The 26849-nt window shown below is 41.3% G+C and overlaps 1 protein-coding gene across 4 annotated transcripts; it reads left to right on the top strand.

Moving 5' to 3' along the window:
- Window positions 1-25400, top strand: larp4aa (La ribonucleoprotein 4Aa). Of its 4 annotated transcripts, none has more exons than XM_086047894.1 (17): window positions 1-143; window positions 6430-6547; window positions 7709-7873; window positions 10054-10135; window positions 10251-10387; window positions 10464-10567; window positions 10704-10814; window positions 12518-12571; window positions 12664-12873; window positions 15958-16058; window positions 16697-16738; window positions 19988-20209; window positions 20304-20358; window positions 20442-20600; window positions 21480-21607; window positions 21686-21884; window positions 23391-25400. In XM_086047894.1, the coding sequence occupies exons 2-17, from the start codon at window positions 6481-6483 to the stop codon at window positions 23790-23792; spliced, it is 2238 nt and encodes a 745-aa protein (XP_085904020.1). In that variant the 5' UTR covers window positions 1-143; window positions 6430-6480; the 3' UTR covers window positions 23793-25400. The 4 variants fall into 4 exon arrangements, with proteins under 4 accessions (XP_085904020.1, XP_085903996.1, XP_085904005.1 ...); XM_086047870.1 differs by having other exon boundaries at window positions 16-670; XM_086047887.1 differs by lacking the exon at window positions 1-143 and adding an exon at window positions 5144-5582.
- Window positions 25401-26849: the final 1449 nt, after the last annotated feature.

The raw sequence follows: 26849 nt of genomic DNA on the forward strand, positions 1-26849 counted from the left end.
CATACACACATCCACACACTTTCGTGGCTGCCAGTAAAATTACAGTAGTGAAACCGGAAACGGAAGTGGCTGTCGCAGAGGTCACCGAGAACTCGCGGTGGTTGCCGGGACGTCGGCGGACTGTCTGCCTGCGCCGAGGGTAGGTGCGTGTCCCCAATGTCCGCTCCGGTCGCCCAGTCTGGAATGCGCAATTTAGCGGTGTGCCGTGTGACAAAGTGACCGAGGACGCTGCACCGTGCTAGGAGCCATGGTTGCAGTTTGTGGATTCTATTAGCGTCGCAGCACAGACTAAAGGTTTGACTCGTTGAGCTAGCTGACGTTAGCCCGCTTCATTGATTCGTAGCACGCTAGGTCCAAATCATAACCGATAGCCGGCTAGCTAGCTAGCTTGTGAGGAAAGCTAGTTCCCGAGTGTCGCTGGCCCATCCAGTCAACCAGAGGGGGACACATTGCTCGGCGGACAGGTGTATACGGCCGGCAGAGGAGGCGGGCGCCAGGCAGGCCGGTGGGGTCGGGAGAACGCGACGGGGTGGAAGTGTGTCAGGAGCGGCTGATGAGTTCAGACCAGAGCGGAGAGCCGCCGCTGCTGCAGGAGGAGGCTGATCCCGGACCGAAGACCGGCGGGGAGGACGAGGCTCCGCCGAGGAACGAGGGAGGGTCAGGCGGCATGGTGAGTGAGGCCTGCTGGCTAACCAGGTAGCTCGTTACGACACGACGACCCACTGGGACCTCTGCATGATGAGCCATATTTTTAGCTAACTGCTAATTTTAACCCGATCAAGATTAATTAGTCACAAAATTGTCGCTTGCATGGTGGTCCTTGTGACTATTCGAACTTTGTCTCATTGAGATCGTAAATTTGGATTCCACTGCGCAAGCAGTCCCGTCAACTGTGTTTATTTGGACCATAACTTGCGACAGATGGATAGCTAGCTTAACGCTAGCTGCCCCCCGGGAAGCTCATTAAGTCGTTTGCTGACTAATCATTAGCCAATAAGTTATGAAGCCACCATGCGTGTATGATAGACGGGTTTGTTTTGGGTTCTCGGGGCTTCAGGTCAGCTTTCACACCCGGCATGCCACCATCTTTGATGATTACCTCGTCGAAGTTAAACGTTCCTTCGCCCCGAACCTTGCCGTTAGCTTAATTGGTCGTGTGGCTAAAGCTAGGCTAGCTAGCAGCAGTGACATGCGTCGCGAGGACCCGGCCTGCGCAGCTCAGTCAGCTGACTCGCTTCCACTTAGCTGGCCGTGACACAGAGGCACGCATTGTCACTCAGAGGCGATTCTGTGGACGACGACATCGAAAATGTCGTGAAATGGCGTCCATGGAGGATACGTGTTTTTCTTGTGACCAGCTGTTCTTGTCAGGCCAGGAAGGTTGCTCCTACCAGGGGGGCAGGGACCTCTGATTGCAGGTGGCGGCTGACAATGTCAAAAGAACGAGTACAGTAACGCCATTTACTGCTTGGTTGTTGTTCGTAATACATACTAAAAGGATAATACGGACTTTCTGTGTACCTCAGTTGCAGCCTCATTTATTTCCAAGTGAACAGTTTGCTTATCATTATTATCCCCATATGTTGGTGTCCCCATATGTTGCTAGTACACCAGAGACTTGGACATTTTTTCAAAAATGACTAAATCGCATTTAAAATCGTTTCATTAAATGCACCACCATTTAACAGAAAAAAAGATACATAATTTGTCAAATATGATCAAGACAATCCAGAGATATCCAAATTTTAAGTTCATAAAATTGACCCTTTTATTTAATGCAATTACCTAAATCAAAGAGAAAATCTTGTGATCAGGCAATGTGGTCTATTAACTTCAAAATACAATACCTCTGTAATGGCAAAGACAGTTATGCTTAAAATTTTTACAATGCAACGCCAGAACAGTAAGGTATACTGTGCAAATGGTGCTGTCCCTCACAGACCTTTGGGGAAAAAAAAAGGTCAAGGTTAAATGATGACACAACATTCTGCCACAGGAGAATCTGAATGCTGCATTTAATTTGAGCTCATATGGGCATGACACACTGGATTTGGCCGATGGCAGGTCTGCCCAAGTCAGGTCCTCAAGAGCCCCTGTCCACCCTGTTGTAAGGCCTAGATCACCAATCCGACGTTGGTATGCATTGGGGCGTCTGATTGATGTAGCGAACACCGTCGTAACTGTCAGGAAGTGTCTGGTGGGCGTTTTAGTATTTTGAATCGGCGTCGTGAGTTTGGACATTTGGTCACTCTGATTGGCTGTCCGCTAGCGAATCATTGCATGGGGCGATAACAGGAAGTGACGAATGCACATAAACAGTAGCACGCCTTTGCTGCCTTAATCTTCTTACAAGTACAAGAGCGAGGGTTGACAATCTAAGTATTTCACAATACTGTGTCAAGAGCGTGTTTGCTTTGCGTGGGAGTTCGTGAGTGAAAAATATAGCTGAAAGCATGCCTGAATAGTGACTACAGACGGCGATGGTATGGAGGTGTATTACATCTCACGAATGCGCTGAAGGTCCATTAATGGTCAGCGTCGCTGTCTGTGTATTTGTATCTATGTATTAGCGCGACGTGCCAACAGTCGTACGCGTCTGTCACAGTTGGCCAATGTTGTATTGGTCTATCTATTCCTTTAGATCTCTCCCTCTTCGCCCAATACACAGATGAAATGATCCACTCATCAGCAAGGTCTGAGAAGCCTGATAATGATCCTGATCCTTTGAATGATGTGTGTTGGAGGAGGTAGACATCTAAAACAGGCTGGATAGGGCTCTCAAGGACAGGACTTGGGCACCCCTGCCCTATGTTGTTTATTCGCAATGCAGATATCTTTTCTTTTCTTTTCTTTTTTTTTTTTTTTTAGGAATTAGGATGAAGCTGTAAGAAATACCCATTATCTCTGTACATGTATCATAGACATGTATGAAATAAAACACTTTTCACCATGACAATCTTATGAAGAGAATGATGGCTGTAACAATTCTTAATTGGTTATAAATGTATAAAATAAATTATTATTATTATTATCATCATTTTATTATTGTCACCTTAAGATAGAGCTGCTACCATAAATTACTAGTATGGTGAAGTTCTTTAAAGGTCAGGGTGCAAACATTGAAAACCTTTCTGTAGCCCTCTAGAACCCCCTTTACAATGCATAACTGTCATTAAATGTGATTAGGACGTTGGTAGACTGCAGTTTAATCATTAAATACAATACAGAATGTATCGTCTGCCGATTGAATCTCGCGCCCCCTCATCTTCGGCTTTTTGCGACGTCACAGTAGCCGGAGGATTCAGTGACTACTAATAATGAAGGGTCTAATAATGCCCCCTTCTGTCGCCCGTGTGTTTCAAAATCCTCTCATTCCAAAAATCGCTCGCCATAGAATGTGCTGTGTTTGTAGCGCATGGAAATTGCTCAGTCTATGGTGTACTGAGCGGTTTAGCGATTTCTACGTCACTTCCGGTGGCTAGAGCCACGATTCCTCAACCTTCCATGAGGTTCGGAAACACTTGGAATGAGTACGTAAAACCTATTTTCTAATCGATCTGTGATTGACAACTTGCAGGAAGTGACTTGTATTATAAAACCTATTACCAATGAGAATATGAATTTTAACAGACTCTGAAAAATGTTTGCACCCTGACCTTTAAGCAAAGTCTGTACTTATAAGCAATGCCTATCCTTGTTTACATTTTTGTGTGCTAGGGCTGGGAAAAAATTGGATTATCACCAAACTTTAACTAAATGAGCAAGAAGAAAAAGATTGCCACATCAGCGTACTTGTTTACAAACGCACAACTCATCATCCAATCAGATGACGCCACAGTCACGTGAATTCAGTGTACTAAACGGGAGAGAATTCTCTTCGAAAAGATCCTTCATATACTGTATCAATGATCATCAACCTTACAGATGGCCAATTGATCAGCCAGGATCCATTAAATAATGTCTACAGATTGTAAAGGTGAAGTCAACGCAAACATTTTTTTTCAATATGTTCCCAGCAGGCCCACTAGTTGAAACACGGCATTCTGATTAATTTTGCGTTTGTGGAATATAAGTTAAGCAGCAAAATGCACTGGTTTTCAGCCATCTCTGGGGGCGGCCATTTTGTCTTCTGTTGACTGAAAATGACATCACAACTGCTCACAACGACCAATCATGGCTCAGATTCAGAAAACAGGTCAACGGCGATTGGTCGTTGTGAGCAGTTGTGATGTCATTTTCAGTCGACAGAAGACAAAATGGCCGCCCCCAGACATGGCTAAAACGGGTGCATTTTGCTGCATAAGTTATATAAGTTATATTCCACAAACGCAAAATTAATCACAATGCCGTGTTTCAACTAGTGGCCCTGCTGGGAACATATTCTTGAAAAAAATATCTTCGTGTTAACTTCCACTTTAAGGTTTTTTTTTGCATACTTATGAACATTTGATATTCTTTTTTCATAAATTTGCAAACATTTCTACGATTGTTTATTTTTCTGTCAAGATGGGGTGCTGAGTGTAGATTAATGAGAAATGCAATGACACTAAGTGAAAAATTTCAAGGGGTCTGAATACTTTCCATACCCAGTGTAAGTCCTCTTGTGTTTTGTGGAATGTCAAATCTGGAAAAATGTCGATCTACACTTGTTTGGTAGAATTTGCAACGTTTTCATAATGAACGCCTAAAAGACTGCAAGTCAAAGTGCTGTTTAGTAAGTTAACAACTGTAATTTAAGGAAATAATTCTTCCATATTAATTCATGGTTGCTTTGTCTTTATTTTAGCGCAAGCCTGGCCTATAAGACCCAAACATTTGTTCAATATACTGTATCTGATATTATTGCAGTAGAGATTAATCTATTGCCTGTTTTGGTTAAAAAAAAAAAAGGCGCTTTTGTAGTCTGAACAGTCACAAAGCACACGAAATCCGCTTTTTGTGAGGCGGACTGAAACCACATTCGAGAGGTAGTTTCATATCTGATTTGGACAGGACGAGTCTCAGTCTGAACAGCTTGTTACTTTACGCGACACAAGACTAAATGTGCCAGACCAGAGCGTGCCAATCGAAGTGCGGAGCGACAAAGAAGGGGGCACATAGAAGAAATTGAAAACAGCAGTCCCTGGGCAGAGAATCAAACTCATTGCCATATCGGTCTGTCGGGAGATTGTGCCTTACAAGCCCACCTCGAGGGAATGTATAGAAACAAGTCCATTTATGAAAGTATTTCCTGTGTTGGCGCTTTCGCAATTATATGACGACAACACCACACATGCTGGAGAACGCCTCCCTTCCGACATCGTAGCTACGCCAACCGGTCAGATGGGTTAACCCATTAAACCTGGGAGCGCATAACCGCGTTTCTACCACTAAAGCCGGGAGCGCTGTTGCGCCTTTCTACCTTACAAACCGGGAGAGCGGATACGTCACTGTCCTTTTTTAATCCAATTCTCCGTCCCTTAGCTAACTTAATGCATCAGAATATACACGTGATGGTTGTCGCGAGACCATGTCGTGGAATTTTTTCGAGCTGTAGGTAGGCTAATGGCGGACTCCGTCGATCGCCGGGAGCTCTGATTAAAGTAAGTAAGTAACGGCAGTGATATGTGCACGACCAGTGGAACCAGTCCAACGTAATATGATATGGTTTGTAGACAATTACGATATTGACGTCTTTGTAACAGAATAGAAGATGGTAATTACCACTCAATTTTTTTTTTTTTTTACAATTAAAATAGTGCTTCTCTTGCACTGACGCGTTATTTTTACATCTTCGATTGAAACAGTAAATAATAATAAATTCTGCCTGTGTGAAAGCCGAAATGTCGAAGCTCTTCAATTCTTTTGGAATTATGTTTCTGTCTGCTACAGGGGCTGAGATATTAATCATTTTGTAAGTGTTGAATTTCTGGGAGAACTTCAGGTTTTCAAGGGTAATTCCAAAGGCGACCTTAGGTTTTGGGGAGCTGTTGAGAAAGGCACTTTAGGCCTTAATGGGTTAAAGACGTTGTCCAGTATGAACAGGGTCAAATCCGATTTAGACACTTGGTAAAATCTGCGTGGACAGTCAGCCCTAAAAATTGGATTTGAGGAGGATTCAAATCGGATTTGAATCACACATGCCTGCAGTCTAAATCACAATCGTTAATATTGGGGGGGGGGGGGTGAATGCAGTTTTATTTTTTCCACAATTGTTCATCCCTAGTTAAGAGTGGGATTTTATTTATTTATTTTTTTCAAATTAAACCCTCGGTTACTTAAATTGTAAATCTGAATTCCCTTAATAAAAATTGTTAGCTTTAACCGGGAACCAGAGATCATTTTACTCAAGTCCCCAAAAAATTGAGCTGTTTGCTCTTTAACACTTCATATACACACGTGCCAACACACACACACATGTACATAAAACATGATTTGTCTATCTTCAAGGTCACATCAAAAGGCACCAGTTTAAACCCGAATGCCAAGGTGTGGCAGGAAATGCCTGTGACCCCCAGTGAGGCGGTGACCAACAGCCCCCACTGGCCCTCTCTGGACCTCAACGATGGTGAGTTTTAGTGTTCCATCTATTAAGTCTTACATATTGATATTGCTGTTTAAAAATGGCTTTTCAGAGTAGGATGCCAAAAGCTGTCTAAACTATCCTTCATTCAAGGATTTTTTCATGAGACAACCATTGGCAGTAGAGATTGTATGTTTCCTATCAACAAGTGTATCTTCGTACTAGATTTTTATTTTTTTAAAATAAATCCTGTTTTTTTGTCAGGTGAAAGATTTTCAGAGATTTGATGGAATGAACTTCATATGCAAGTCTTAGTTAAGGGGTTTGGAAGAAAAAGAGTTCGTCCCGGACATGTCACCCAAGACGTTGACGTCATCTATTTACTGTTACTAAATACAAATGACAATGTCCAACTTGGCTGGAAAACTAAAGGCTTTAAATGTTGGATTTCTCTGCGGTGCACTACAGTCACTCATTTAGGCCAGGAGCGCATGACTGAATTTCTACCACTAGAGCCTGGAGCATCCGCTGCGCCTTTCTAACTTTAGAGCCAGAAAAGCGTATACAGTACGTCCTTTTTTTAATTTTTTTATTTATTTATTTATTTTTTTAAAACAAAGCCTCGGCCTCTTAGCCAATGAAATACATCAGAATATACACGCGATGGTATCGTGAGCTCTGTCGGATATCCCAGAATTTTTTTCGAGCAGTAATAGCGGATGCAGATGATCTTGGGAACCCTGGAATAAGTGACGGTAGTAATATATAGATGACGCACTTGTGGACTTTGAACCAGTCGAACGTGATATATGGTTAAGATATATGTTTGTAGACAATATCGACGGCTTTGTAACAGAACAGAAGATGGTAATTACCACTCTTGTTTTAATATTTTTTTGTTATGAAAAATAGTGCTTCTCTTGCCCTGACAATTTATTTTATCATTTTTGATTGAAACAGTAAATAATAAATTCGATCCTGTGTGAAAGCCAAATGTCTAAACTCTCAAACTCAAATCTGCTACAAGAGATATCAATTATTTTGTAGGTGTTGAATTCACGGGAGAACTTCTATTGTCACCCATAGGTTTTAGAGAGATGTTTCGCCAGGTGCTTTAGGCCTTAATGGGTTAAGAGAATCAGCGGACACGGTGGGGTTGAAAATGTCGAGGCGAGGTGTCACTTGACTGAATGTAACGCTTCCCAGGTTACGCGGAGCCGTCGTCTGCTGGTTGCAAGCCGTACGCTGTGGGATTCCCAAGCCCGGATGAAAGCAGCGGCGGCACAGCAACAGCTGAGATAGCAGTCAATGGAATGGACCCTCAAGAATTGGCCTTTTCCCCTGCCGAGCTCACCACTGCAGGGACTTCAGGTTTGTCACGCCGTACTACAAACGCAACCCTCAATCTAGATTAAGCCTTTTCTTTATCATACACAGGGGGCTCTCTGTTTATGACGGAGTTCTGGTCTGATCGTGGTAACATGAAGTTGCATCCTGGTCTATCACAAACCTATGCTGACTTGGTTGTAAAGTCATAAATACAGTAAATATTTATATAACTGACACTCTCGTAGGCTCTGAACTAGGGATGCACAAAAACGTTTTTTCCACAGATACCGATAACTGATAACCTCCTGCTTCTCCAAATCACTACCGATAACCGTGGCTGTTTTTTGTCTGCTACAAATACAGTATATCTGTTGGTGCATCTTAGAAGGATAAAGCATTTCAATTCCCCTTCTTACTAATTTATCAGGGTTGAAGGATAAAAAAAAACAGTTGTCAGTGACTAGGTATAGTAGCATGTTTTGCTACTTTCTGAACTCATCACTTCGGACGGTGAGGTGATGAGCAATCTCAGATGCGAATAGGACCTACTAAGTTGGTCATGTTTTGTTTTTGCACCAGCGCAAAAGTTAGTTGCACCAAAATGTTTGAAAACATCACATTCACAGAGCTGCCACCCTATTGGAATTAACTTCCAGAATTCTATCAGAATTGTCATATTTTTAAAATTTATAATGTTGTTTAGAGTCGAGGAAACTTGGGCTGGTTGTATGTGTACAACCTAGGTCTGCTCGATTATGAAAAAAATATTAATCACGACTATTTTGGTAATAATTGAAATCACGATTATTCAAAAGATTATTTATTTTTTTCTACAAAACAAGAACAGGTTTAAACATGTAAAAAATACTAAGACAAAATTCTTTGAAACGCTATAATAATTTAAGTTCGTTTTGGACCCAACAACATTTATTAAATTAATTATTAAAAAAAACATTTAAGTGCGAATGTATAAATTAAAGTATGGTTTCCTTGTATAAACAAATGAGTTAACTTGCTATGCACTTATAAATTGCCAAAGTAGTAAACTGCTTGGAGTAAAATGCCAATTTTGACAGAATAACAGACATGCTATTCATCTATACATTTAGACCTTTGTCTGGAGCCTTTTTTGTTTTGTTTATAAAGAAATATATTTCCACATAGTAAACAAAGTTAAAGTAATTTGCTTCAGATAAATTATAAATTTAATATGCTGATTGGGTCAAACTAATTTACATGTTGACTGTTACATACTAGTACGTAATCTATACAATATTTCTAAATTACAGTAGGCCATATATAAACTGTATTACAATATAATGACCAATAATATGTTTGTAAATTGAATTTGAAGCAATTTGAAACAAAAATGAACACAAAAAATTGGACTTCATATTATAGACTACACAAGAAATTTAACTTAAGTCACAGTAATAATGTTTAGCATGGTTTCTATTTTTGTGCTGGTAAAAGTAGTGTATATTTGCAGAAGATATGTTATTTAAAATAAATCCCTTATGCCGATTGCGAAGTGGAGTCTGTGCCCTAAACATTTGGAAGCCTTGTCCGGGCATTAGATTAAGTTATCTTTTTGTGTCTCTTCGATGTTGATGGGTGGGGGTTGCTGCGTACAGTGTTTCAACGACTGAGATTTGCGTTGCGGACGACACCAAATCTAACTCGTGTTTTCTTGCTTTGGTGTATAATAACATCATCGTAAACCAAACGATGGTTGAATAGATTCGTTGTGTTGCCGGTGGATGCAGCGACAATTTGCACTTTATACATCTTTGCTCGCCGTCTTCCACGGCAAACCCAAAATGTAACCAAATAAGTCATTTGCCTTGCCTTGCTTGTTTACAAGTCGTTCCTGTGGCGGGTCTTGTGCCATTTTTAGGTCGATTACTCTGTTAAAGCGTTGAGTAGGAGCGTGTGCAGTGTGACTTGCGGGCTGGCTGGCTGGCTAGCTAGCTAGCTAGCTAAAAACGCGTGGATTAACTCTTATTCTTCAAACGCAATATTTATCAGAATGCCTTGTTTCCACTAGTGGGCACGCATAGAACATATTCTTGAAAAAAATGTTTGGGTTTACCTTCTCTTTAACTTCTTGTCGCCAACCAGCATGGCCTGAGATACCGTTCCAAAATTAGAAGTGTGAGGTGCTTAATGCACGTCGTCATTTGTAATTGAGCCTTTTGTTTGTTTGTTTTGTTGTGCTGTAGATGCCAAAACAGAAGATCAACCAGTCTCAACAGAGAATCTACGCGAGTCTCTGAAAAAAGAGCTTGAGTTTTATTTCTCAAGGTAAGAGTTGAGATCCCTGACCTAATTTGGGAAGTAGATGTTATTTCATAATTTAGAACCAATAATTAAAAAATCAAATAAATAAATATTTATTTATTTATTCTTTAACATTTAGAGAGAACCTCTCGAAGGATCTGTACCTGATGTCCCAGATGGACAGTGACCAGTTTGTCCCCATTTGGACCATTGCCAGTATGGATGGCATCAAGGTTCTCACCAGTGACATGGAGCTCATTTTGGATGTGTTGAGATGTAGGTGGCATGTTTCGGTCTTTTCAGTCGCTGAAATATTTGTATAGGGTTTTTGAATTGAGATGTATCCCTCCAGCATCACCCATGGTACAAGTGGATGAGAAGGGGGAGAAAGTGCGCCCCAACCACAAACGGTGTATTATCATCCTGAGGGAGGTCCCTGAGACCACACCCGTTGAGGTAAATGCCACTTCTCAATAGAAAACTGAAACTGAGATTAACCGTGTTTGGTTCTGCAACGTGAGACGACACCCATGCTTTACCTTAAATTTGTTTAATTTCCTTCCTCTTTTTTTTTTTTTTTTTTTTTTGAAAGGAAGTGGAGTCGCTGTTCACCAACGGCAACTGTCCGAAGGTGATAAGCGTTGAGTTTGCACACAACAACAACTGGTACATCACATTCCAGTCAGACACTGATGCTCAGCAGGTGAATACATATTCTATTCTTGCCTTTTTTACACTTTTTTTTTTTTTTACTACAACATTGCTGTACGACATAGACAAAAATTCATATCTCTATCCAGGAGTCCTCATTTTACGAACGAGTTCCGTTCCTACACTGGCGATGTAACACGAATTTCCGCGTATGTCGGATTTCGCCGTTAGTCGAAATTCATGTCAAAATGCTTTGGGAGGGGGGGGAAAAAAACATTAAAATAGAAAGCATAAGATGCTGTACTTGGCATTACTGCTGAGAAGTGGATGGAGAAGGAGGAGAGGCGAAAAAGGCAAAGATACTGCTGGCGCACAAACAGACACGATCGAGACACTGTGATCATGCTCATTGCTCAACCACAAGGAATGTTGGTCTTTCTAGTACAGGAAGTACTTTTATGCGGAAGTGTGTTGTTTGGCACAAAACCTATCGCAAATACTCAAGCAGAGGTAAAAAAGCTCAGAGACGCAGCACAAAAGCACTTTTGGAGCGAGCAGGAAACCGGCTGCTTCATTCATGTGGGGAGTGACATGAATATCAAGTGTTTTATTGACAGTTGAAAGTAACAAGCGGAAATGACGTCCATTTCAGTCATGGCGCCGTGTGTCGCCGTACACGATGGGTTATTCAAATGCCACAGCAACTCTGTCCGCTCAATCATGTAAACAGGAAAATGTTTCAGAAATCTGAATTTTGATTTCAACCCGAATAGTTACTGCATGTAAACGTAGTCACTATGGTGCTCGGGACAAAATGGAGGAGGAGGCACGGGTGTCGAGAAGTCAAAACGCGTACGTCGAAATTTGAGCACTTGAGCACAGCCATAATAGGATCTGTAGACTTTATGTATGAAATAAAAAAAGGAAACCAACTGGCTGTTGATTAAAATGTTTTCTCTTTTGTATTCGTATTTTGTATACTTGCTCTTTAATCAATCTTATGTAAATGATTATTTGATAGAATTTTCAGCATGATATGCAAATACTAAAATATTCAAAAGCTGCATCCCTACAACTCCCCATTTGAGTGTCATATTTTTATTGTTAAACCCATGCGTCAGCTTACCGGGAATAACCTGTCAAAAAAATTGCTCCTAAAATTACTTCATTGATCAGCAAATATGTTCCTTAAAGAAAAATTTATTTCAAGCCTTGAGATCCATAAATTTTAATTTAACAGAATGATAAAAAATTGTGACCAAAAAACGTTTTCCTGATGCAGATGATGACTCGTCGATGTGTCGAACTGTCGCAATGTAGTGCCAACTACTGCCGAGGAGGACTTTTCCCGTCAGATTTTTTTTGCCTTGTCCGTTGGCTGGCATCTCTGGCCTCCACGAGTACCCTATAACTAAAAATAAGGCTGCTATCGGCCCTATACGATTGCTGGTATCGGTAATCACCCATCTCTAATAAACAGGTTACCGTTTCATTAACCTAATTGTTCATACAATGTTAGTATACCATTCGAGGTGTAAGGCTGCTTAAATGACTCTTGTCACATACACAAAACCTCACAAAATCATACGCTCTGGGTTGCACAACAGAGCTAACCCAATACCTCACACATCAAAACAACAATATAAACAATAGAGGGTAATACTGTATCATACAGCAGATGATAGACATTATATTGTAGTATCGCACAGCACTGCTTCAATAAGCAATTCATTTAAATGTTACTCTAATTTGCAGGCGTATGAGTACTTGCGAGAGGAAGTAAAAACATTTCAGGGAAAACCCATCATGGTGAGTAATACCTCTTTTTTTGTCTTCGCACTTATGCCTGGTTTTACAGGGGTTTTTTGCTTTTGTTCCCCCCCCCCATCACATGTTGACAGGCCAGGATAAAAGCCATCAACACGTTCTTTGCGAAGAATGGCTACCGTAGCATGGACAGCAGCCTTTACTCCCAGCAGACGCAGAGCCATTCCCAGTACAGCTCCCCTCTCTACATGCAGCATGTCTACCCGCAGCAACAGTACCCCGTCTACGGCATCGTGCCCCCCACTTGGACCCCTTCGCCCGCACCATACTTTGAAACTCCTTTGGTGAGACCTGCTATATCAACTACAACCCTGACAAAAAGTATGGAATCACTGCTCCAGGAGAAGGATTATTTGAATGTTTAATTTTGTAGAAAAAGGCAAATCGCGATGTTCGACTAAATAATTCTTACTCAAAATGCCACCCTTCTCGCTTTAAGAAAAAACTAGAAAAACGTAATTGTAACCAGGCACACTTTTTCTTTATATAATAGAACTAGTAGAGGGGAATAAACTCAAACACTCAATTCTAAGGAAAAAGTATGGAATAGGCATATTTTTCAGTTCTAAAACAGACACCTGAATCATATTGAGTCTACTATCTAGTCAGCAGTTAAATAAGAGTGCTCACACCTTGAAGAGCTGTTGCGCCGCGTTAATTGACATGAATCATGGCTCAGACACGAGGGGTGTCAATTGAAACAAAGGACAGCATTATATCATCACCAGATCTTGCTAAAGATTTTGGTTGCTTTCAGTCAGCAATGTATAAAATCTGGACCACGTACAAACAAAATTGGAGGTTGTAAAAAGGAAGCACAATGGTAGACAAAGGAAGACCTCAAACCGTCAAGATAGAAGGCTTCAAGCATTATGTTTCGAAAATAAAAAAGCACAACAAAACAAATGAGGTACAAATGGGCGGAAACCGGAATCAACTCGTGTGACCCAACTGTAAGAAACCGCCTAAAGGAAAAGGGATTTACCGTACATACAAGGTCTTACTAGATAAACAGGGCAGTCCAGTTTTGATCGTTTCAATGCCCTTAGAGAGAAATGACCTGGATGAATGAGAATACCCACATGCACGATTTACATTCAGAAAAGCCCAATGAAAGCCATAAATAGAACAAAAAAATCAGGCAAAAGGAAAAAATACAGCTGTCCAGGATGACATTCAGTGATGAATGGTGAATCTGCATTGGGCTAGGTGATGATTGATGCTGGCGTTCTTCCAATGGGGTTTAGCAAGATTATTGGCTGAAGAAAACAGGCACCTTTCCAGTCATGGACGATATGGGGCTGCATGAAATACAAAAATCGTAAAAACATCCTTCTGTAAAGTCAATATCTGCAAATAGTCTTGATCTCAATCCAATCAAAAATCTGTGATGGAAATGAAAACAAAATGGTAAATGGCTCCAACCTGCAAAACTGAGCTGATAACAGCAATCACAGGAAATTGGAACCAGATTGATGAGGAACACTGTTTATCACTGGTTAAGTCCATACCTCCAAGACTACAAATTGTTCGAAAAGCCGGAGGTGGTGCAACAAAGTGTAGTAGCGTAGTTTTTTTTTTCCCCTTCCCCTCATGATTCCATATTATTTTCCTCAGAATTAATTAATTAATCTACTTGATTTTAGTGCTGTCAAGCGATTCATTTTTTTCAAACTAATCTCAAAATTTTCTATAATTGATTCGATTAATCACATTTTTCAACTACAAATTTTTATGAAACTTGGAACCAAATTTTACTATATATACTTTACGTATATTTCCATTCAAAACTTTCTTTGATCATTGAATACGATTCTTTTCCTGTAAAATACAACAGTTCAACGATACACCAAAGACGTACAACTAATATGGTATTTGAATTTAGCTTTTCAAAGTGTGCAAATTATTTTGGATTTCTCCAACGAGCCGTCAAGCAACTTTTCAAAGTAAAATTTCGTAAAAGTCCGTCTTTGCGTCAGTGATTCTCCTCTTAGTTTGGCTGCAAAGTGAGCAGAGGTCAGCTGCTACAGGAATCAATCAAATAAATCAATCAATTAAAACTCAGTTTTATTCACGATGTTTACACTACCATGATACTCTGAACTAAAGTACTTCGGACACCACGAGTCTCATCTGCTTAGAATGTGAGTATATCTCATGCTAATTTCAGCTGGATATTCTCGTACCTTTCAGAAAAAGTGTACACTGTGTCAATGCTTATGCCAGACCCTGTGATGAAATCATGACGCGTGGAGGGAGTCTGGTGTGAAGTAACTGGCTTTGGTCCTTTTTCTTCTTTCTATCTCTCACTTTCTATCCGTATCTTTTTTCTTTTTTTCTTAACCCCCCAAACCCCCTCCCCCCCCACCTTCAAAGTCTGATGCTTCACTCGCAGCCCGATGAACCATGAGATTATGAGATCTGAGGGTCAAAGATGCATGAGATCAGGCTGAGTAAATCACAGCACTGGCTTTCCTTACAGCATCGAGAGTTGATTTATTGCCTGTTCATGTTAGGACACCCATTCCCCTCCTATCAGTCAGACATTGTCCAGCAGCAGATTTTTCTCCATGTCTATATTGAACATTTATAAAACAAATAAACATAAGGTAGGTTAAGAAAGAAAAGAAAAAAGTTGCTTAGCACTGTACTGTTTGCTCACGCAAGTGTGGAACATTTATAGACAAACAGCATGCCAAATTCTGAGTCAGGGGATTTAATGACCATTCAGATCACAGAGTGAAACTGTAAGGAAAAGAAAATATAGTCTTGCTGACCTAAGTTACATATCGTTGTTGTCCTGTGGAAAAACACTTATGTCCAATTTTTTTTTGGGGGGGGGGGTGACATTAATGGGATGTCTGTAACGCAGAAACAACATTCACGTAAAACTAAGAAAATAGAAAAAAAAAAATGGACATAATTTTTTTTCACAGGACAGCGACGATATATAATCTTAATAGGTGTAACAACATATCAGAATCCAACCTGAATTCCAAATTACAGTTTGTTTAGCTCTCCTTCACCTCTATCGAAAACGTGAGTCTGCAAGTACAAACTAACTCTATAAATCACACGTGATTTATCAGGCTAACACAAGCCAATAATGTAGCTCACACATCTAAAGAAATACTAACACACAAGCCTAGCATCATTTTACAAAGCAAATCCGTTTTTTCCCAAGCCAACGAACTTCAAATGTCCTATCCCTAAACTACACAATAGACAATACAACAAGAAACATTGCCAAAAGTTTACTCTGTGTAATAAACTTGTAGCCGTTTCGTTCTGCGGCCCTAAAGCAAGATGAACAGTAAGATGATGGAAAAGCTGAACTACTTCAACTACGACTTGCCTTGTCTCTACAGGCACCTTTCCCCAACAGTAGCTTTGTGAATGGATACGGCTCTGGACACTACAAAACTGGATCTGGTTCTCTTACCATCACTCGGCCTTTCAACAGAAATCGGTAAGGCTTCCTTCCCTGTGGCTTTGCCTGACGTAATCATCAGAGCTGGGCATTCCGTCGATGTGACCGACCGCTGACGGTCGACGAATGACGGGATAAATGATAAAATAGACGGATTAAGCATCGACGGAAAACCCTTTATTTAGTTGGTCATCCGTCATCAATCCGTCATTAGTCTATTTTTCGCGGCGAGGCTTCGATGGCCGCGGCGAGTGCAGGGAGGAAAATAGTGAGTTGTTGTTGCTTGGGGGACAGATTTGAGTGGGAAGGGGCTGGGACGAGGCTTCCGAAACATACTGAGTCCCCTTTTTTTTCTTTTTAAGTTTTGAAACACTGACGGAAGCGCGAGGGTGTGTGTGCGAGTCACAGTTTAGTCGGACTCGCAGACAGACGGCCGTTTAAAAGTAGAGGAGAACGGGCCTATAAACAGGTACTATTTCAACCCCACCCCTCCCCTGGAAAAATGACGGACGACGGAAGGGTACTCTCGCTGCTGATGGATGATGGATGCTCAATTTTTAGGAAAATGCCCAGTTCTGGTAATGATTGTGAATGTTGATCAAGTGCAATGACCATGAGATATATTGACCCCAGCAGGGTATTGTTCCTTACTCCCTGTCTTCTTGCTATCCCCACAGTGTCCCCCTCTATTCAAGAAAGAATGTTATAAATGCCTTCAGGTACCAATATTGTTTCACAATAATAAGCTTCATTTGTAACCCCTCATCTTCCCATTCTGCTGTATTTCTTTTTTCGTATGATTAGGTGTCATGTACCAGTGAATGGTACACAATCACTTAAGTTGTGATAAAATATGGCTTTGGCAGTTGGCTTTTACAGTTGTTGTCCCATTACCATATCTAATGGGTTTCCTTTCATCCTAATGATTCACCATCCGTTTTGTTTGCCCATGTTTTTTTTGTTTTTTTTTACAGAGTTTTTGGGGGGTTTTTTTCCCAGCGGCTTTGTTGATCAGCAGTTTCTTTAGCGCTTCCTATGATGTACTCCGAAATGCATGTAGAGTCGAGGATCACCCTAGCAGCACACCACATTGTTTTACCTGGCGATGAAAGGATGCAAGCGTTTCATAATCACAGTTATTGCTATAATGATATCACTGAAAGTAATGTCCACCAAAAAATCAGTTGCACAATGTTTTACATTACAAATTCAGCAACTCTGAAAGTGAATTTTCGTGCATGCAAGAACCCACAAAATGTATGTAACTTGGCAAGATGGTCACACACCCGTCAGTACACCTCCGACTGTGTGTTTCTTATTCTCCATATAACTTACTAGTGTTTCCATACGTAGCCTAGCAAATCTTCCAGATCTCAAGCTTCAAAATAGAGGATAAACGAAAATGCATGCCGATCACGTGATCGAAAACAATCTATTTTGAGACCTTATGTTTGAATCAATGAAAAAAATGTTTTTCAAATTAAAAATGGCCATTCAGGCGTTGACAAAATTGTTGGTACACATTTGGTAATGCAGGAAAATCAACAATGGTCACGGAAATAACTTGAAACTGACAAAAGTAACGACAGATAAAAATGAATTGATAACTAACTATAGGAAGCCAAACGTTGCTTTTGAATTGCAGTGCAATAAAATCGTGATGGAAGTGTTTGCGCACGCGTTTGCGCACGTGTCTAAATAAAGCCGAGAGAGCGTACACATCATTTTCTTTTTATTATCTATCGGTCTCTTAACCAATAAAATGCATCAGAATATACACGTGACGGTGTCGCAAGCCCGCAGAGGATGTTCCGGAATTCTTGCGAGTCATAAGGGCGGTCGCCCGTCGATCGCGGGAGCTCTGAAATGAGTAATGGCAGTGATATAGACGACGGGATTGTGAACCAGTCGAACGTGGTATAAATTTAAGATATGTTTGTAGACAATGACAATATCGACGTCTTTGTAACAGAATAGAGGATGGTGATTACTACTCAATGTTTTACATTAAAAATAGTGCTTTTCTTGCACTATCACTTTATTTTTACACCTTCGATTGAAACAGTAAAGATGAATAAACTCGGGCCTGTGTGCAAGCCAGATGTTTAGGGTCTCCAATTCTGTTTGAATTGTTTCTGTCTGCTACAGGGGCTGAGATATTAATTATTTTGTATATGTTGAATTTCTGGGAAAACTTCAGGTATTCAAGGGTAATTCCAAAGACGACCGCCAATTTTGGGGAGCTGTTGAGCCAGGTGCTTGAGGCTTTAATGGGTTAAGATGAGATCTGAGGCCCAGAGACTGCTGAGCTCAGTCCATGCTGCTGATTTTTTTTTTGTTTTTTTTGTTTTGTCATCTGCCTCTCAAGCGTATTTTGTGATGTGTTCTTTTGATGGAATGGATGTCATGTGTTCTTCTGAGTTTGATTGGTTACCGCCTCAGCAAATCATAAACACTGGTGTATGCTCGAAAACAATCCCCTCTGCTGTGGTCGGCCAGTCTTTCCATTCATACCCATTGTAAGCTTCGTTCCAAATCAGTTCCCCAAGCAGGGTGCAAAAATTTGAGTCCTTATTTTTGACCATATGTAAGACAATCAAATTACATTTGCACCTGCAACAAATTCGCCAAATTTTTTGCCTTAAAAAATATGTGCATCTACTGTATTGGGCTTTGACGTAATCGCAAGCAAAGCAATGATTTATGAGGCATCCGGTAAATTCTACAGACGTAAGTGTGGCAATATTTTTGGGAAACATTTGCAAGAGCATTTTTTTTTTTTCATGTTTCCTATGGTTTACTGTTCATGAATTAAGTATGAATATGACGGAGACTGAGCCCTGCCACAAACAAATGTTTTTTTATTCCCTTATTTGTATTTTAAACTGTAAAAATATCACAAACTGTTATCCAAAGAGTTGACTATAATTTCAAACTCATTTCACATTAGTCTTCCAAACAAATGTCTTACAGATGATTTGATTTTGGAAAAAAATGCACCCGATGTGGATGTATAGATCCGCATGCAGTGGAGACTCTTAAGACTCGTAACTACTTCAACTAACCACCGCTAAACCTACCGTAGCTCCTCACAAACATACCAAGCTGTCACTCAGTCGAGATGTGAACAAAATCTTCAGGCAGTCAGATGGCTCTAACGCATTGCACGATTTACGCTATTGATGGCAAGTTTCCCGAAACAATATCTGTTCTTGATAAAGCACGCAGCAGAAGGCCTGCTGCTCCCACCGCAGACGAAAATGCCAAACCTTCTACAGCAAGCGTTGGCACGAAGCCAGGGCAAGTCTATCCGCAAGACTGCACCGGAACTGGGCATCAACCAAAGCTCCATTACATGGACGCTTTGGAGGATGATAGTTTTAACGTGTACTGACTTGAGGCTGTTAAAAGGCCTCAAGCGGGAGGTGATGATGCTCAACACCCTCAAGTCGGTACGGGTAAAGCTTGACAGCTGCCGGATGCAGCCAGCGATTTTGCAACGTAGCTCCAAATCTCAATTGTTGAGCCATGGGACCAAATGCTTGCAACATTTGCGAAGCCTAAACTGTCAAATGCTCATGGCCCCCGCATCTGTCTGAGTGATGCCTGAAACTAAATGGGGGGGGAGTGCATGGTGACTTTTGGGACATCCTGTATTTCATTTTGTTTTGTGTACAAAAGACTTGCATTCATAGGTTTTACTTGCTGGCTTCAGTCACTGTAAAAAAAAAAAAAACCTCAATCATACTGATTTTATATCAAAGTATGAAATATTGTGAACTTAAAAAGTCTTGAATTTGTCTTGCTTGAACCTGTAGCTAGCATGTAATTCCATCCGCCGTTCTTTTTCACCAGAATGACCAAGAACGTTGGTAGTGTCAAATTGGTAAACCAGAAAACACTGTTTAGCAACTGACCATGTTTGCAATATGTGCCACGTGGACGACTGACGTGCTCCTCTGCCGTAGAAACCATGTGAAGCCCCCCGTGAGGGTCAACGAGGTGACCCCAACGTCCATCGCCCCTGTCCCACTGGAGAGTCTGACGGGCCTGCGCAGTCCACAGCCGCCGCACATCCCGTCCAACACGGCGCAAGCGGCTTCGGAACTGAGCTCAATGTTCTCACATCTGTCTTCCTCGTCTTCCTCCTTGGACCCAAACGATGACAATAGCATGGCTGGACGCGGACGGTAACCCTCTCTTCTTTTTGTCGCCGTCTAGTGGGTCTCCTTTTCATTGGTGCTGAACTCAGCCGTGACCTCTGACCGAGTGTTTGCCTTTCAGACGGAACACGACTTACAGAGGGACACGTAGAAGGCGAGAAGACGAACGAATAATGGTGCGCTCACTTGAATTTTGGACAGTGGCACGGATGCCATTGTTGTGCTGATAACCAATCGTCTGAATGTCCCACTCCCGCAGAGGCCCGTACCACTGGCCGAGGTTAAGGTTTCTCCTCCCAAATTTGACTTGGCTGCAACCAATTTCCCTCCACTTCCTGGCTGTGTGATCAGCACGCAAGGAGAGCCCGTGCTTGAGAACAGAATGTCGGATGTTGTTCGCGGTTTGTACAAGGACAAGGTAGGGGGAAAAAAAAGTCCATTGACGTTGACGGTGGTACCTTCGAGTTTGCCCACAATCCGCTCTGTGACTGAAAACGCAATTTAGCCTTGAGATCGGGTCAGTTGTTTTGCGTGTTGTGGATCAAAAGATGGATATGAGAAAAAAGTTCAAAATGGGCCGGCTGTATGGCTGGAAAGTGTATCTCAATATGTTTCATAGTGATTGATATTGATCTTTTTTTTTTTTCCTTTTCCTTTTTTTTGTACTAGACCCAGAGAAAAAAGGCTAAATTTAGATAATTTTATTTAACATATATTTAATATTGCAATAATAATGCAACTCTGAAAAAGTAAAACTGGTAATATAAATTGTTTTTTCCCCATTTTTTAAAATAATGTGCTTAGTAGGGCTGGGGGATATGGTTGGAAAATATTTTACAATATAAGTATTTTCATATCATTCAATATTGATAATTGTTTTTTTAATCTATTTAAAATAAAACAACTGTTGTCCATCGTAGCGTCGTGTAACATGCAAAGGTGCTCCTCCACCAGTGCATTGTAAATGCTTATTTGCATTCGATGCTACCCCAAAGCAGTATTGTTGGTACACTTACAGTACATTACTAATCTCAAAATAGTGTTAAAGATTCTAAGGAAATAGGCAAAACACACATCAACCGAATTCTGACGTGTTGGCTGAAATTGGCCCGAGTGAGGTATGCTCAAGACTTTGTGATGGCATCACCTACAATATGATGACGGTTGAAAAGCACGGGAACGCGTTTGTCACCGACAAATTGTGGATAGAACTTTAGCTACATTCAAACTTCAAGGTACCACTTGGCGTGGCTATATGCTCAAGACTGTCGTAACGTGCATATTTTGTCATTTAAAGACGGAAGTGGTAAGTAAAGAAAGCAGTGCAAGTCCAGCTGTGGTCGCTGAGGATGGTTTGGAGTGCCCAAGTCCAAGCCAGACGGCTGCAAAGTCAGTCACACAGCCGCCAGAACCACTGGCCCAGAGGTAAGTAACGGGAGCATAGTAAGTCCACACTTCACATGGCTGGAGCTGTCAGACATTTTGGTTTGGACTTGACACCAGGAGTCAGGAGAAGAGAGTCGAGCAGCCGGAGCTGCCGGTTTCCAAAGCGATTGCCAGCGTGCCTGCCGAAGCCGCCGTCAGCCCCGCCTCTTCCACGCACGCTGTGCACAGCTGGAGGCCGTCTGCTGCCTCAGTCTCCACCCCACTGATGCCCAGCACAGCCCCGCCTCTTCCTGCTGCCCTCCCTACACCTTCACAGGTGAGCAATTGGCAGCAGTTCCGGCAACAAATTATTGATGAGACCAGACCGTTCGTTTAGATTCCTAGAGAGCTTTAATGCTCGCAAGCTTTTACGGCTGGAACTGAAGTCACTCTTTATTTTTGAGCCCTCTCACTCTTAGATGTCATGTTTCCCTTTTTTTAAAGTTTAAAAAAACAGCAACAAATTAATTTGGCAACAAAAATAAAGAGCAATCTACAAACTGCTGTTTTAAATATTAGAGATCTTTACATAACGAATCATTGCCACTGCTGCAAATTTAAGGCCACTGTGGCATAAACCTTACATGAGGTGCTGGTCTCGTATATTTGTTGAAGGAGAAGTCAACCCCAAAATGTTTTCAATCTTTTCAAAAGTATGCGCCTCCCCTAATCCAAACACGGCATTCTGATTAACATTCCGTTTGTGGAGTAAGAGTTAATCCACTCCTTTTTAGCCATCTCAGGGGGCAGCCATTTTGTCATTTCTGTGGACTGAAAATGACATCACAACTGCTCAAGTAACGACCAATCGCGGCTCACCTGTCTTCTGAAGCTGAGCCATGATTGGTTGTTACCTGAACCCTGAGCAACTGCAATGTCATTTTTAGTCGACAGAAGTGACAAAATGGCCGCCCCCTGAGATGGCTAAAAACGGGTGTATTTTACTGCTCAACTCATATTCCACAAATGCAATATCCATGTTGAGACTAGTGGGGCTGCATAAAACATATTGTAAAGAATTTTCTGGGGTTGACTTCCTCTTTAGTTCACTGCCAGACCTTTTCAGACCCTCTTTTACCCTAACGTTTGAAAAAAATATAAACTCCTGGTTTTGAATGTCTGGACTGTGAGAAAACAAATTCGTCTTTGGCAGTGAATGAGTTAAAGAAGATATTATGCATCATGTGTATTCCTCCAAATTAGAAAACATCTTAATAACATGACTGTGACATGCTCTTTTCAAAAGGAACAAGAACTATGGCATGCTTTACACACCTTATTTTTTGTCTTGTTGAAATTAGCATATTTTGAGGAAGCGGTCACCATGCAAGTGAGTGACTGACCTTGTGACTTGTATGATAGTGTTAGACAGTGTAGTTTGGCCAACGCTTGCAATGACAGATATTTGTCCAGCCAAGCTTCCAAATCATTGGTAGAAAAAGTCTGGTGGTAGTTGCTGTATTTTCTCAAATATTCAAATTATATATATTTATTTAGTAACAATGATGGGTTAATGGTTACATTCAACAACAGGTGGAATTTTTTTTTTCTGAAACGTCATAGCAATAAATAACACAGTAAAATCTTTTATAGGTCAAACTTAAAAACAAAAAAAATGAAAATCTCTCAAAAACCTGATGTGCAAGGGGGAAAAAAAAAAGACTTTTTTTTTTTTTTTTTTTTTAAATCTGCGTCATAGGTTAGGTACATATAAAGACATCTCTGATTCAAATTTGCCGTTGACCAGTTTAATTATCTGCCATGTTCTCTCCCCCTTGTTTAGGAGCCCCGTAAACTCAGCTATGCTGAGGTGTGCCAACGGCCTCCCAAGGACCCCCCGCCCACGGCACCCAGCGGCGCGGCGGCGGCGGCGGGCCAGCCTTTGCGCGAGTTGCGCGTCAACAAGTCTGAGGAGCCCGGCCCCAGCGGCGCCCCCGGAGAAAAGCCGGAGCGAGGCCACGACAGGGAGCCTGCGCGAGAATGCAAAGACGGCCGGCCCGCACGCGAGCGGGACTCCAAGGGCCACTACCGCAGCACCGGGCCCCGAGGCGCCGGTCCCGGCCCCGGCCTCGGCCTCAAGTTCCGAGAACAGAGGCGGCCGCCTCTCGCCCGACGCCACTCTCCGCAGGGAGCTTATCGGCACGCTGGCAAAGAGCAGAATATCCCACCAGTTTCGCCAAAGTAAAGGAAAACAAAACTCTATGAATAGAAAAAAAGATGTATGGAAATCTACATGGATATATGTCTAATTATATAAAAATGATCAACTTAAAAGCAACAACATTATGGTAGCTACCTTCCCCCGGAACATTTCCACATGGCAGCACATCCAAGACTTATGGGCAAAAGGGGAGCTGGTGAACTGAAAGGAGTGATTTGAAAAGGCTTTTTGTGGCGTTGTGCTCAAAAGAATTGACTTGCCATGGAGGTGCTCTCATTTGTGCTGGCCTTGGGAGAGGTAGGATGCTGGCGCCCTGTATGTGGCCCTCTACCACCTTTTGATTTCAAGAACAAGATGCACTCAAGAGGAGAACATGCAAATGACATATACAAAGATATCACTAACACACATTGAGCTGTGCTTTGGTTTGCAAGTATGACTGAAGGGGTTGACTGTTTCTGCATTGATTGTTCAAACAAATTGATTGGCGCGCTGGTTTCATGAGTCCTACTGGAAGCTTGTCTGATCCCAAAATCACTTTTGGCTGAAAAGTTATGGCGGGCAAATATCAGAAGGCAATGATTTCAAGTTTTACGAGACCTGCTCCACAGTTTCCGTGTTGCTTTCTAGCTCAAACCTTTCAACGTTTTGGATTCAGAACATTGATCATCCTGTCAGGATCTCTGTTTACATATTTGTTGAGTGTAGCAGGGACGGTCACGGAATGTGTGAACCGCACTCAAGCGTCGGAGTCCGCAGCATTCCGTTAGCTGAGGGCTCAGCTATGTTTGGATGTAAAATAATTGTCATTGTCAAACTGTCTGTATGCGGCCCGCTAGCATACAGTCTGCCGAATGTCACTGTCAGGGTCTGGCGGATGGTTTGGCCCAGCAAAAGTTGATTTTTGAAGAGACCATAGCGGGATAGTTGGCTGCGCTGTTAGCTCTTATAACCCTTCACTAGATGTGTGGGAGATTTCAATAGCTAGTATGGAGGTTTCTGACAGCAGGGATCCACCTGATTGTGCTTTTTAGGGTGAGTCTGCCTTTTTTTTCCTTTTTTTTTTTTTTTTTTTTTTAAATTTGGGGGGCTTCTGTTTAACTTTAGAATGTTGAGGTTGGAGCTCACTGTATGTATTGCTTTTTAAATATTTATTATAATTTGTTGCGCAAGGCTTTTCTCCCAATCTTGGTAGGCTGGTTTCCCCAAAGTTGTGTGAAATCTCATTGGCAAAACCAAATGGAGTCAAGCTGCGTGATGATGAATCATTCAACATGCCAGCAGACAGAGTTGATGTTTGACTCCTTCGGTTTGGAGGTGGATGGAGTAAATGAATAAGCAATCACTGGAGCTACCATTTGGTTTTCACCATTGAGTTCAGTTAACAAGAAATGCACTAATGTCCAAATACATCTGCTCGCGGAAAATGTGAAATGATTTTGCAAGCGTTTGCTTGACGGGCAGAAACGACCACCACCACCCCGTCCTTTTTATGTTTGGCTATTATGTTGATTTTATTTTTTTGGTTGGGATTGTAAAAGGAAATTTAGATAATTGATCAAACAAGGGTTTGAGACACAATCCTAGAACTGTAAGAATTGTCACCCAAAAAATAAATTATTTTGATTTGGCTTTTTCCTGTGTCTCATTTCTGGGTTTGGTCAGGTGATGTTCGCAAGCTGAGGCAGAGCTTAGGCAATCACTGGAGAAGGACTAGCAGCAAAAACCCTCCCCTGTTGCATCTGCTTTCTCATGTCTTATCTTTGGGAAACCTACATATGAGCAATGTTAGCCACATAACTAACAAAAATCGGACTAGTTAATTTGAAAGGAATCACTCTATAATAGGAAAGACCTCCTTGTTCAGAAGCTGTTCTCACCACAGGAATTGACCGTATTACATGTTTATGCTCTGCCCCTAACTACAGTGGCCTTCATGCACTTTCAGTCATGTGTTGAACAGGGAAAGCAGGTAAACACAAAATATAAATCTGATGCGTTATTAAAAAGTGAAAACATTTGCCAGGATTACAGATTGACTGGAACCCCTGACAAATAAAAATAATTTCATCTCCAATGTGGGGACGCTACATAAAAAAGTTTGGGAACCACTGCGATAACCAAACACACTGTCCTTTCGTGGCAATTTTACAAAAATATGACCAACTGAAGCAGTTAAGTCTACCATGCACTGCTATGGTACAGTACATCCATAGCCAATGCACAGTTAGTGTCATATCAAGAACTTTATTGAAACCTTTACTTAGCTACATTTTGATGTGCTTATTAGGGCAATACTCAGCTAAAGTCAACGTTATAAAGCACTTCAAAAACCACCACAGCTGAAACTAAGAGCTGTCCAAAGATTCAAATCATATAAAACAAAAACAAAACAGTAACAAACTATGGAGGACCAAAACTGACAAAATTCAAAAATAAAAGTGAAAATAAAAACAAATACAAAACGTAATAGAAAAAAAAGACACATGAAGGAATTGATATTTGACTATGTATATATTTACTGTATTTTTTTAATTTTCCTTCATTTCATGCTCATGAAGAACTGTTATTCAAATGAGGAGCGGGTCCTGAGCGTGGCTTGGGTTGAACTATTCGACTATTGGGTAGCTGATGGCGCTTGCAGCACTGATATGTCGATCAACCAATAGGGAAATAGCCCAACCCAAGACACACTAAGGACTGCCCCCTTATTTGAATAAAATTTCCTTCTGCATTGCAGGACCCAAACTGCCAAAATAAAAAATAAATAAACATAATATAATTGTGGAAATAAATACAAAAATAAATATATGCATACGGCTAAATATCTAGATTTTCTTTTTTTCGATTACATTTCTTAATATTTGTTTTAATTTTCACTTTTATTTTTAATTTTGGCAGTTTTAGTCCTCCATAACAAACATCAATAATATATGATAAATAACGTTCATTTTTACTAAAATTTTAGCTCTTAAAAAAAAAGGTACATAAACCAATCAGCGGAGAGCGGACGTGACGTCAGGAGAAAACACACGTCTTCTTGTGAGGTAAATGCTTCCAGTGCCGTCAGCTGCTGGTGTT

Source organism: Filicampus tigris, chromosome 1, assembly GCF_054856515.1.
Source record: "Filicampus tigris isolate MCC_2025a chromosome 1, RoL_Ftig_1.0, whole genome shotgun sequence".
Taxonomy (NCBI): Eukaryota; Metazoa; Chordata; class Actinopteri; order Syngnathiformes; family Syngnathidae; genus Filicampus; species Filicampus tigris.

Bases quoted from the DNA above. Each gene is read 5' to 3' on its own strand.
- larp4aa (XM_086047870.1), top strand. From the start codon at position 554: ATGAGTTCAGACCAGAGCGGAGAGCCGCCGCTGCTGCAGGAGGAGGCT. The intron at 10,568-10,703 runs GTAAATGCCACT...TTTTTTTGAAAG, and splicing joins CTGAGACCACACCCGTTGAG to GAAGTGGAGTCGCTGTTCAC. The intron at 16,739-19,987 runs GTACCAATATTG...CCTCTGCCGTAG, and splicing joins AATGTTATAAATGCCTTCAG to AAACCATGTGAAGCCCCCCG.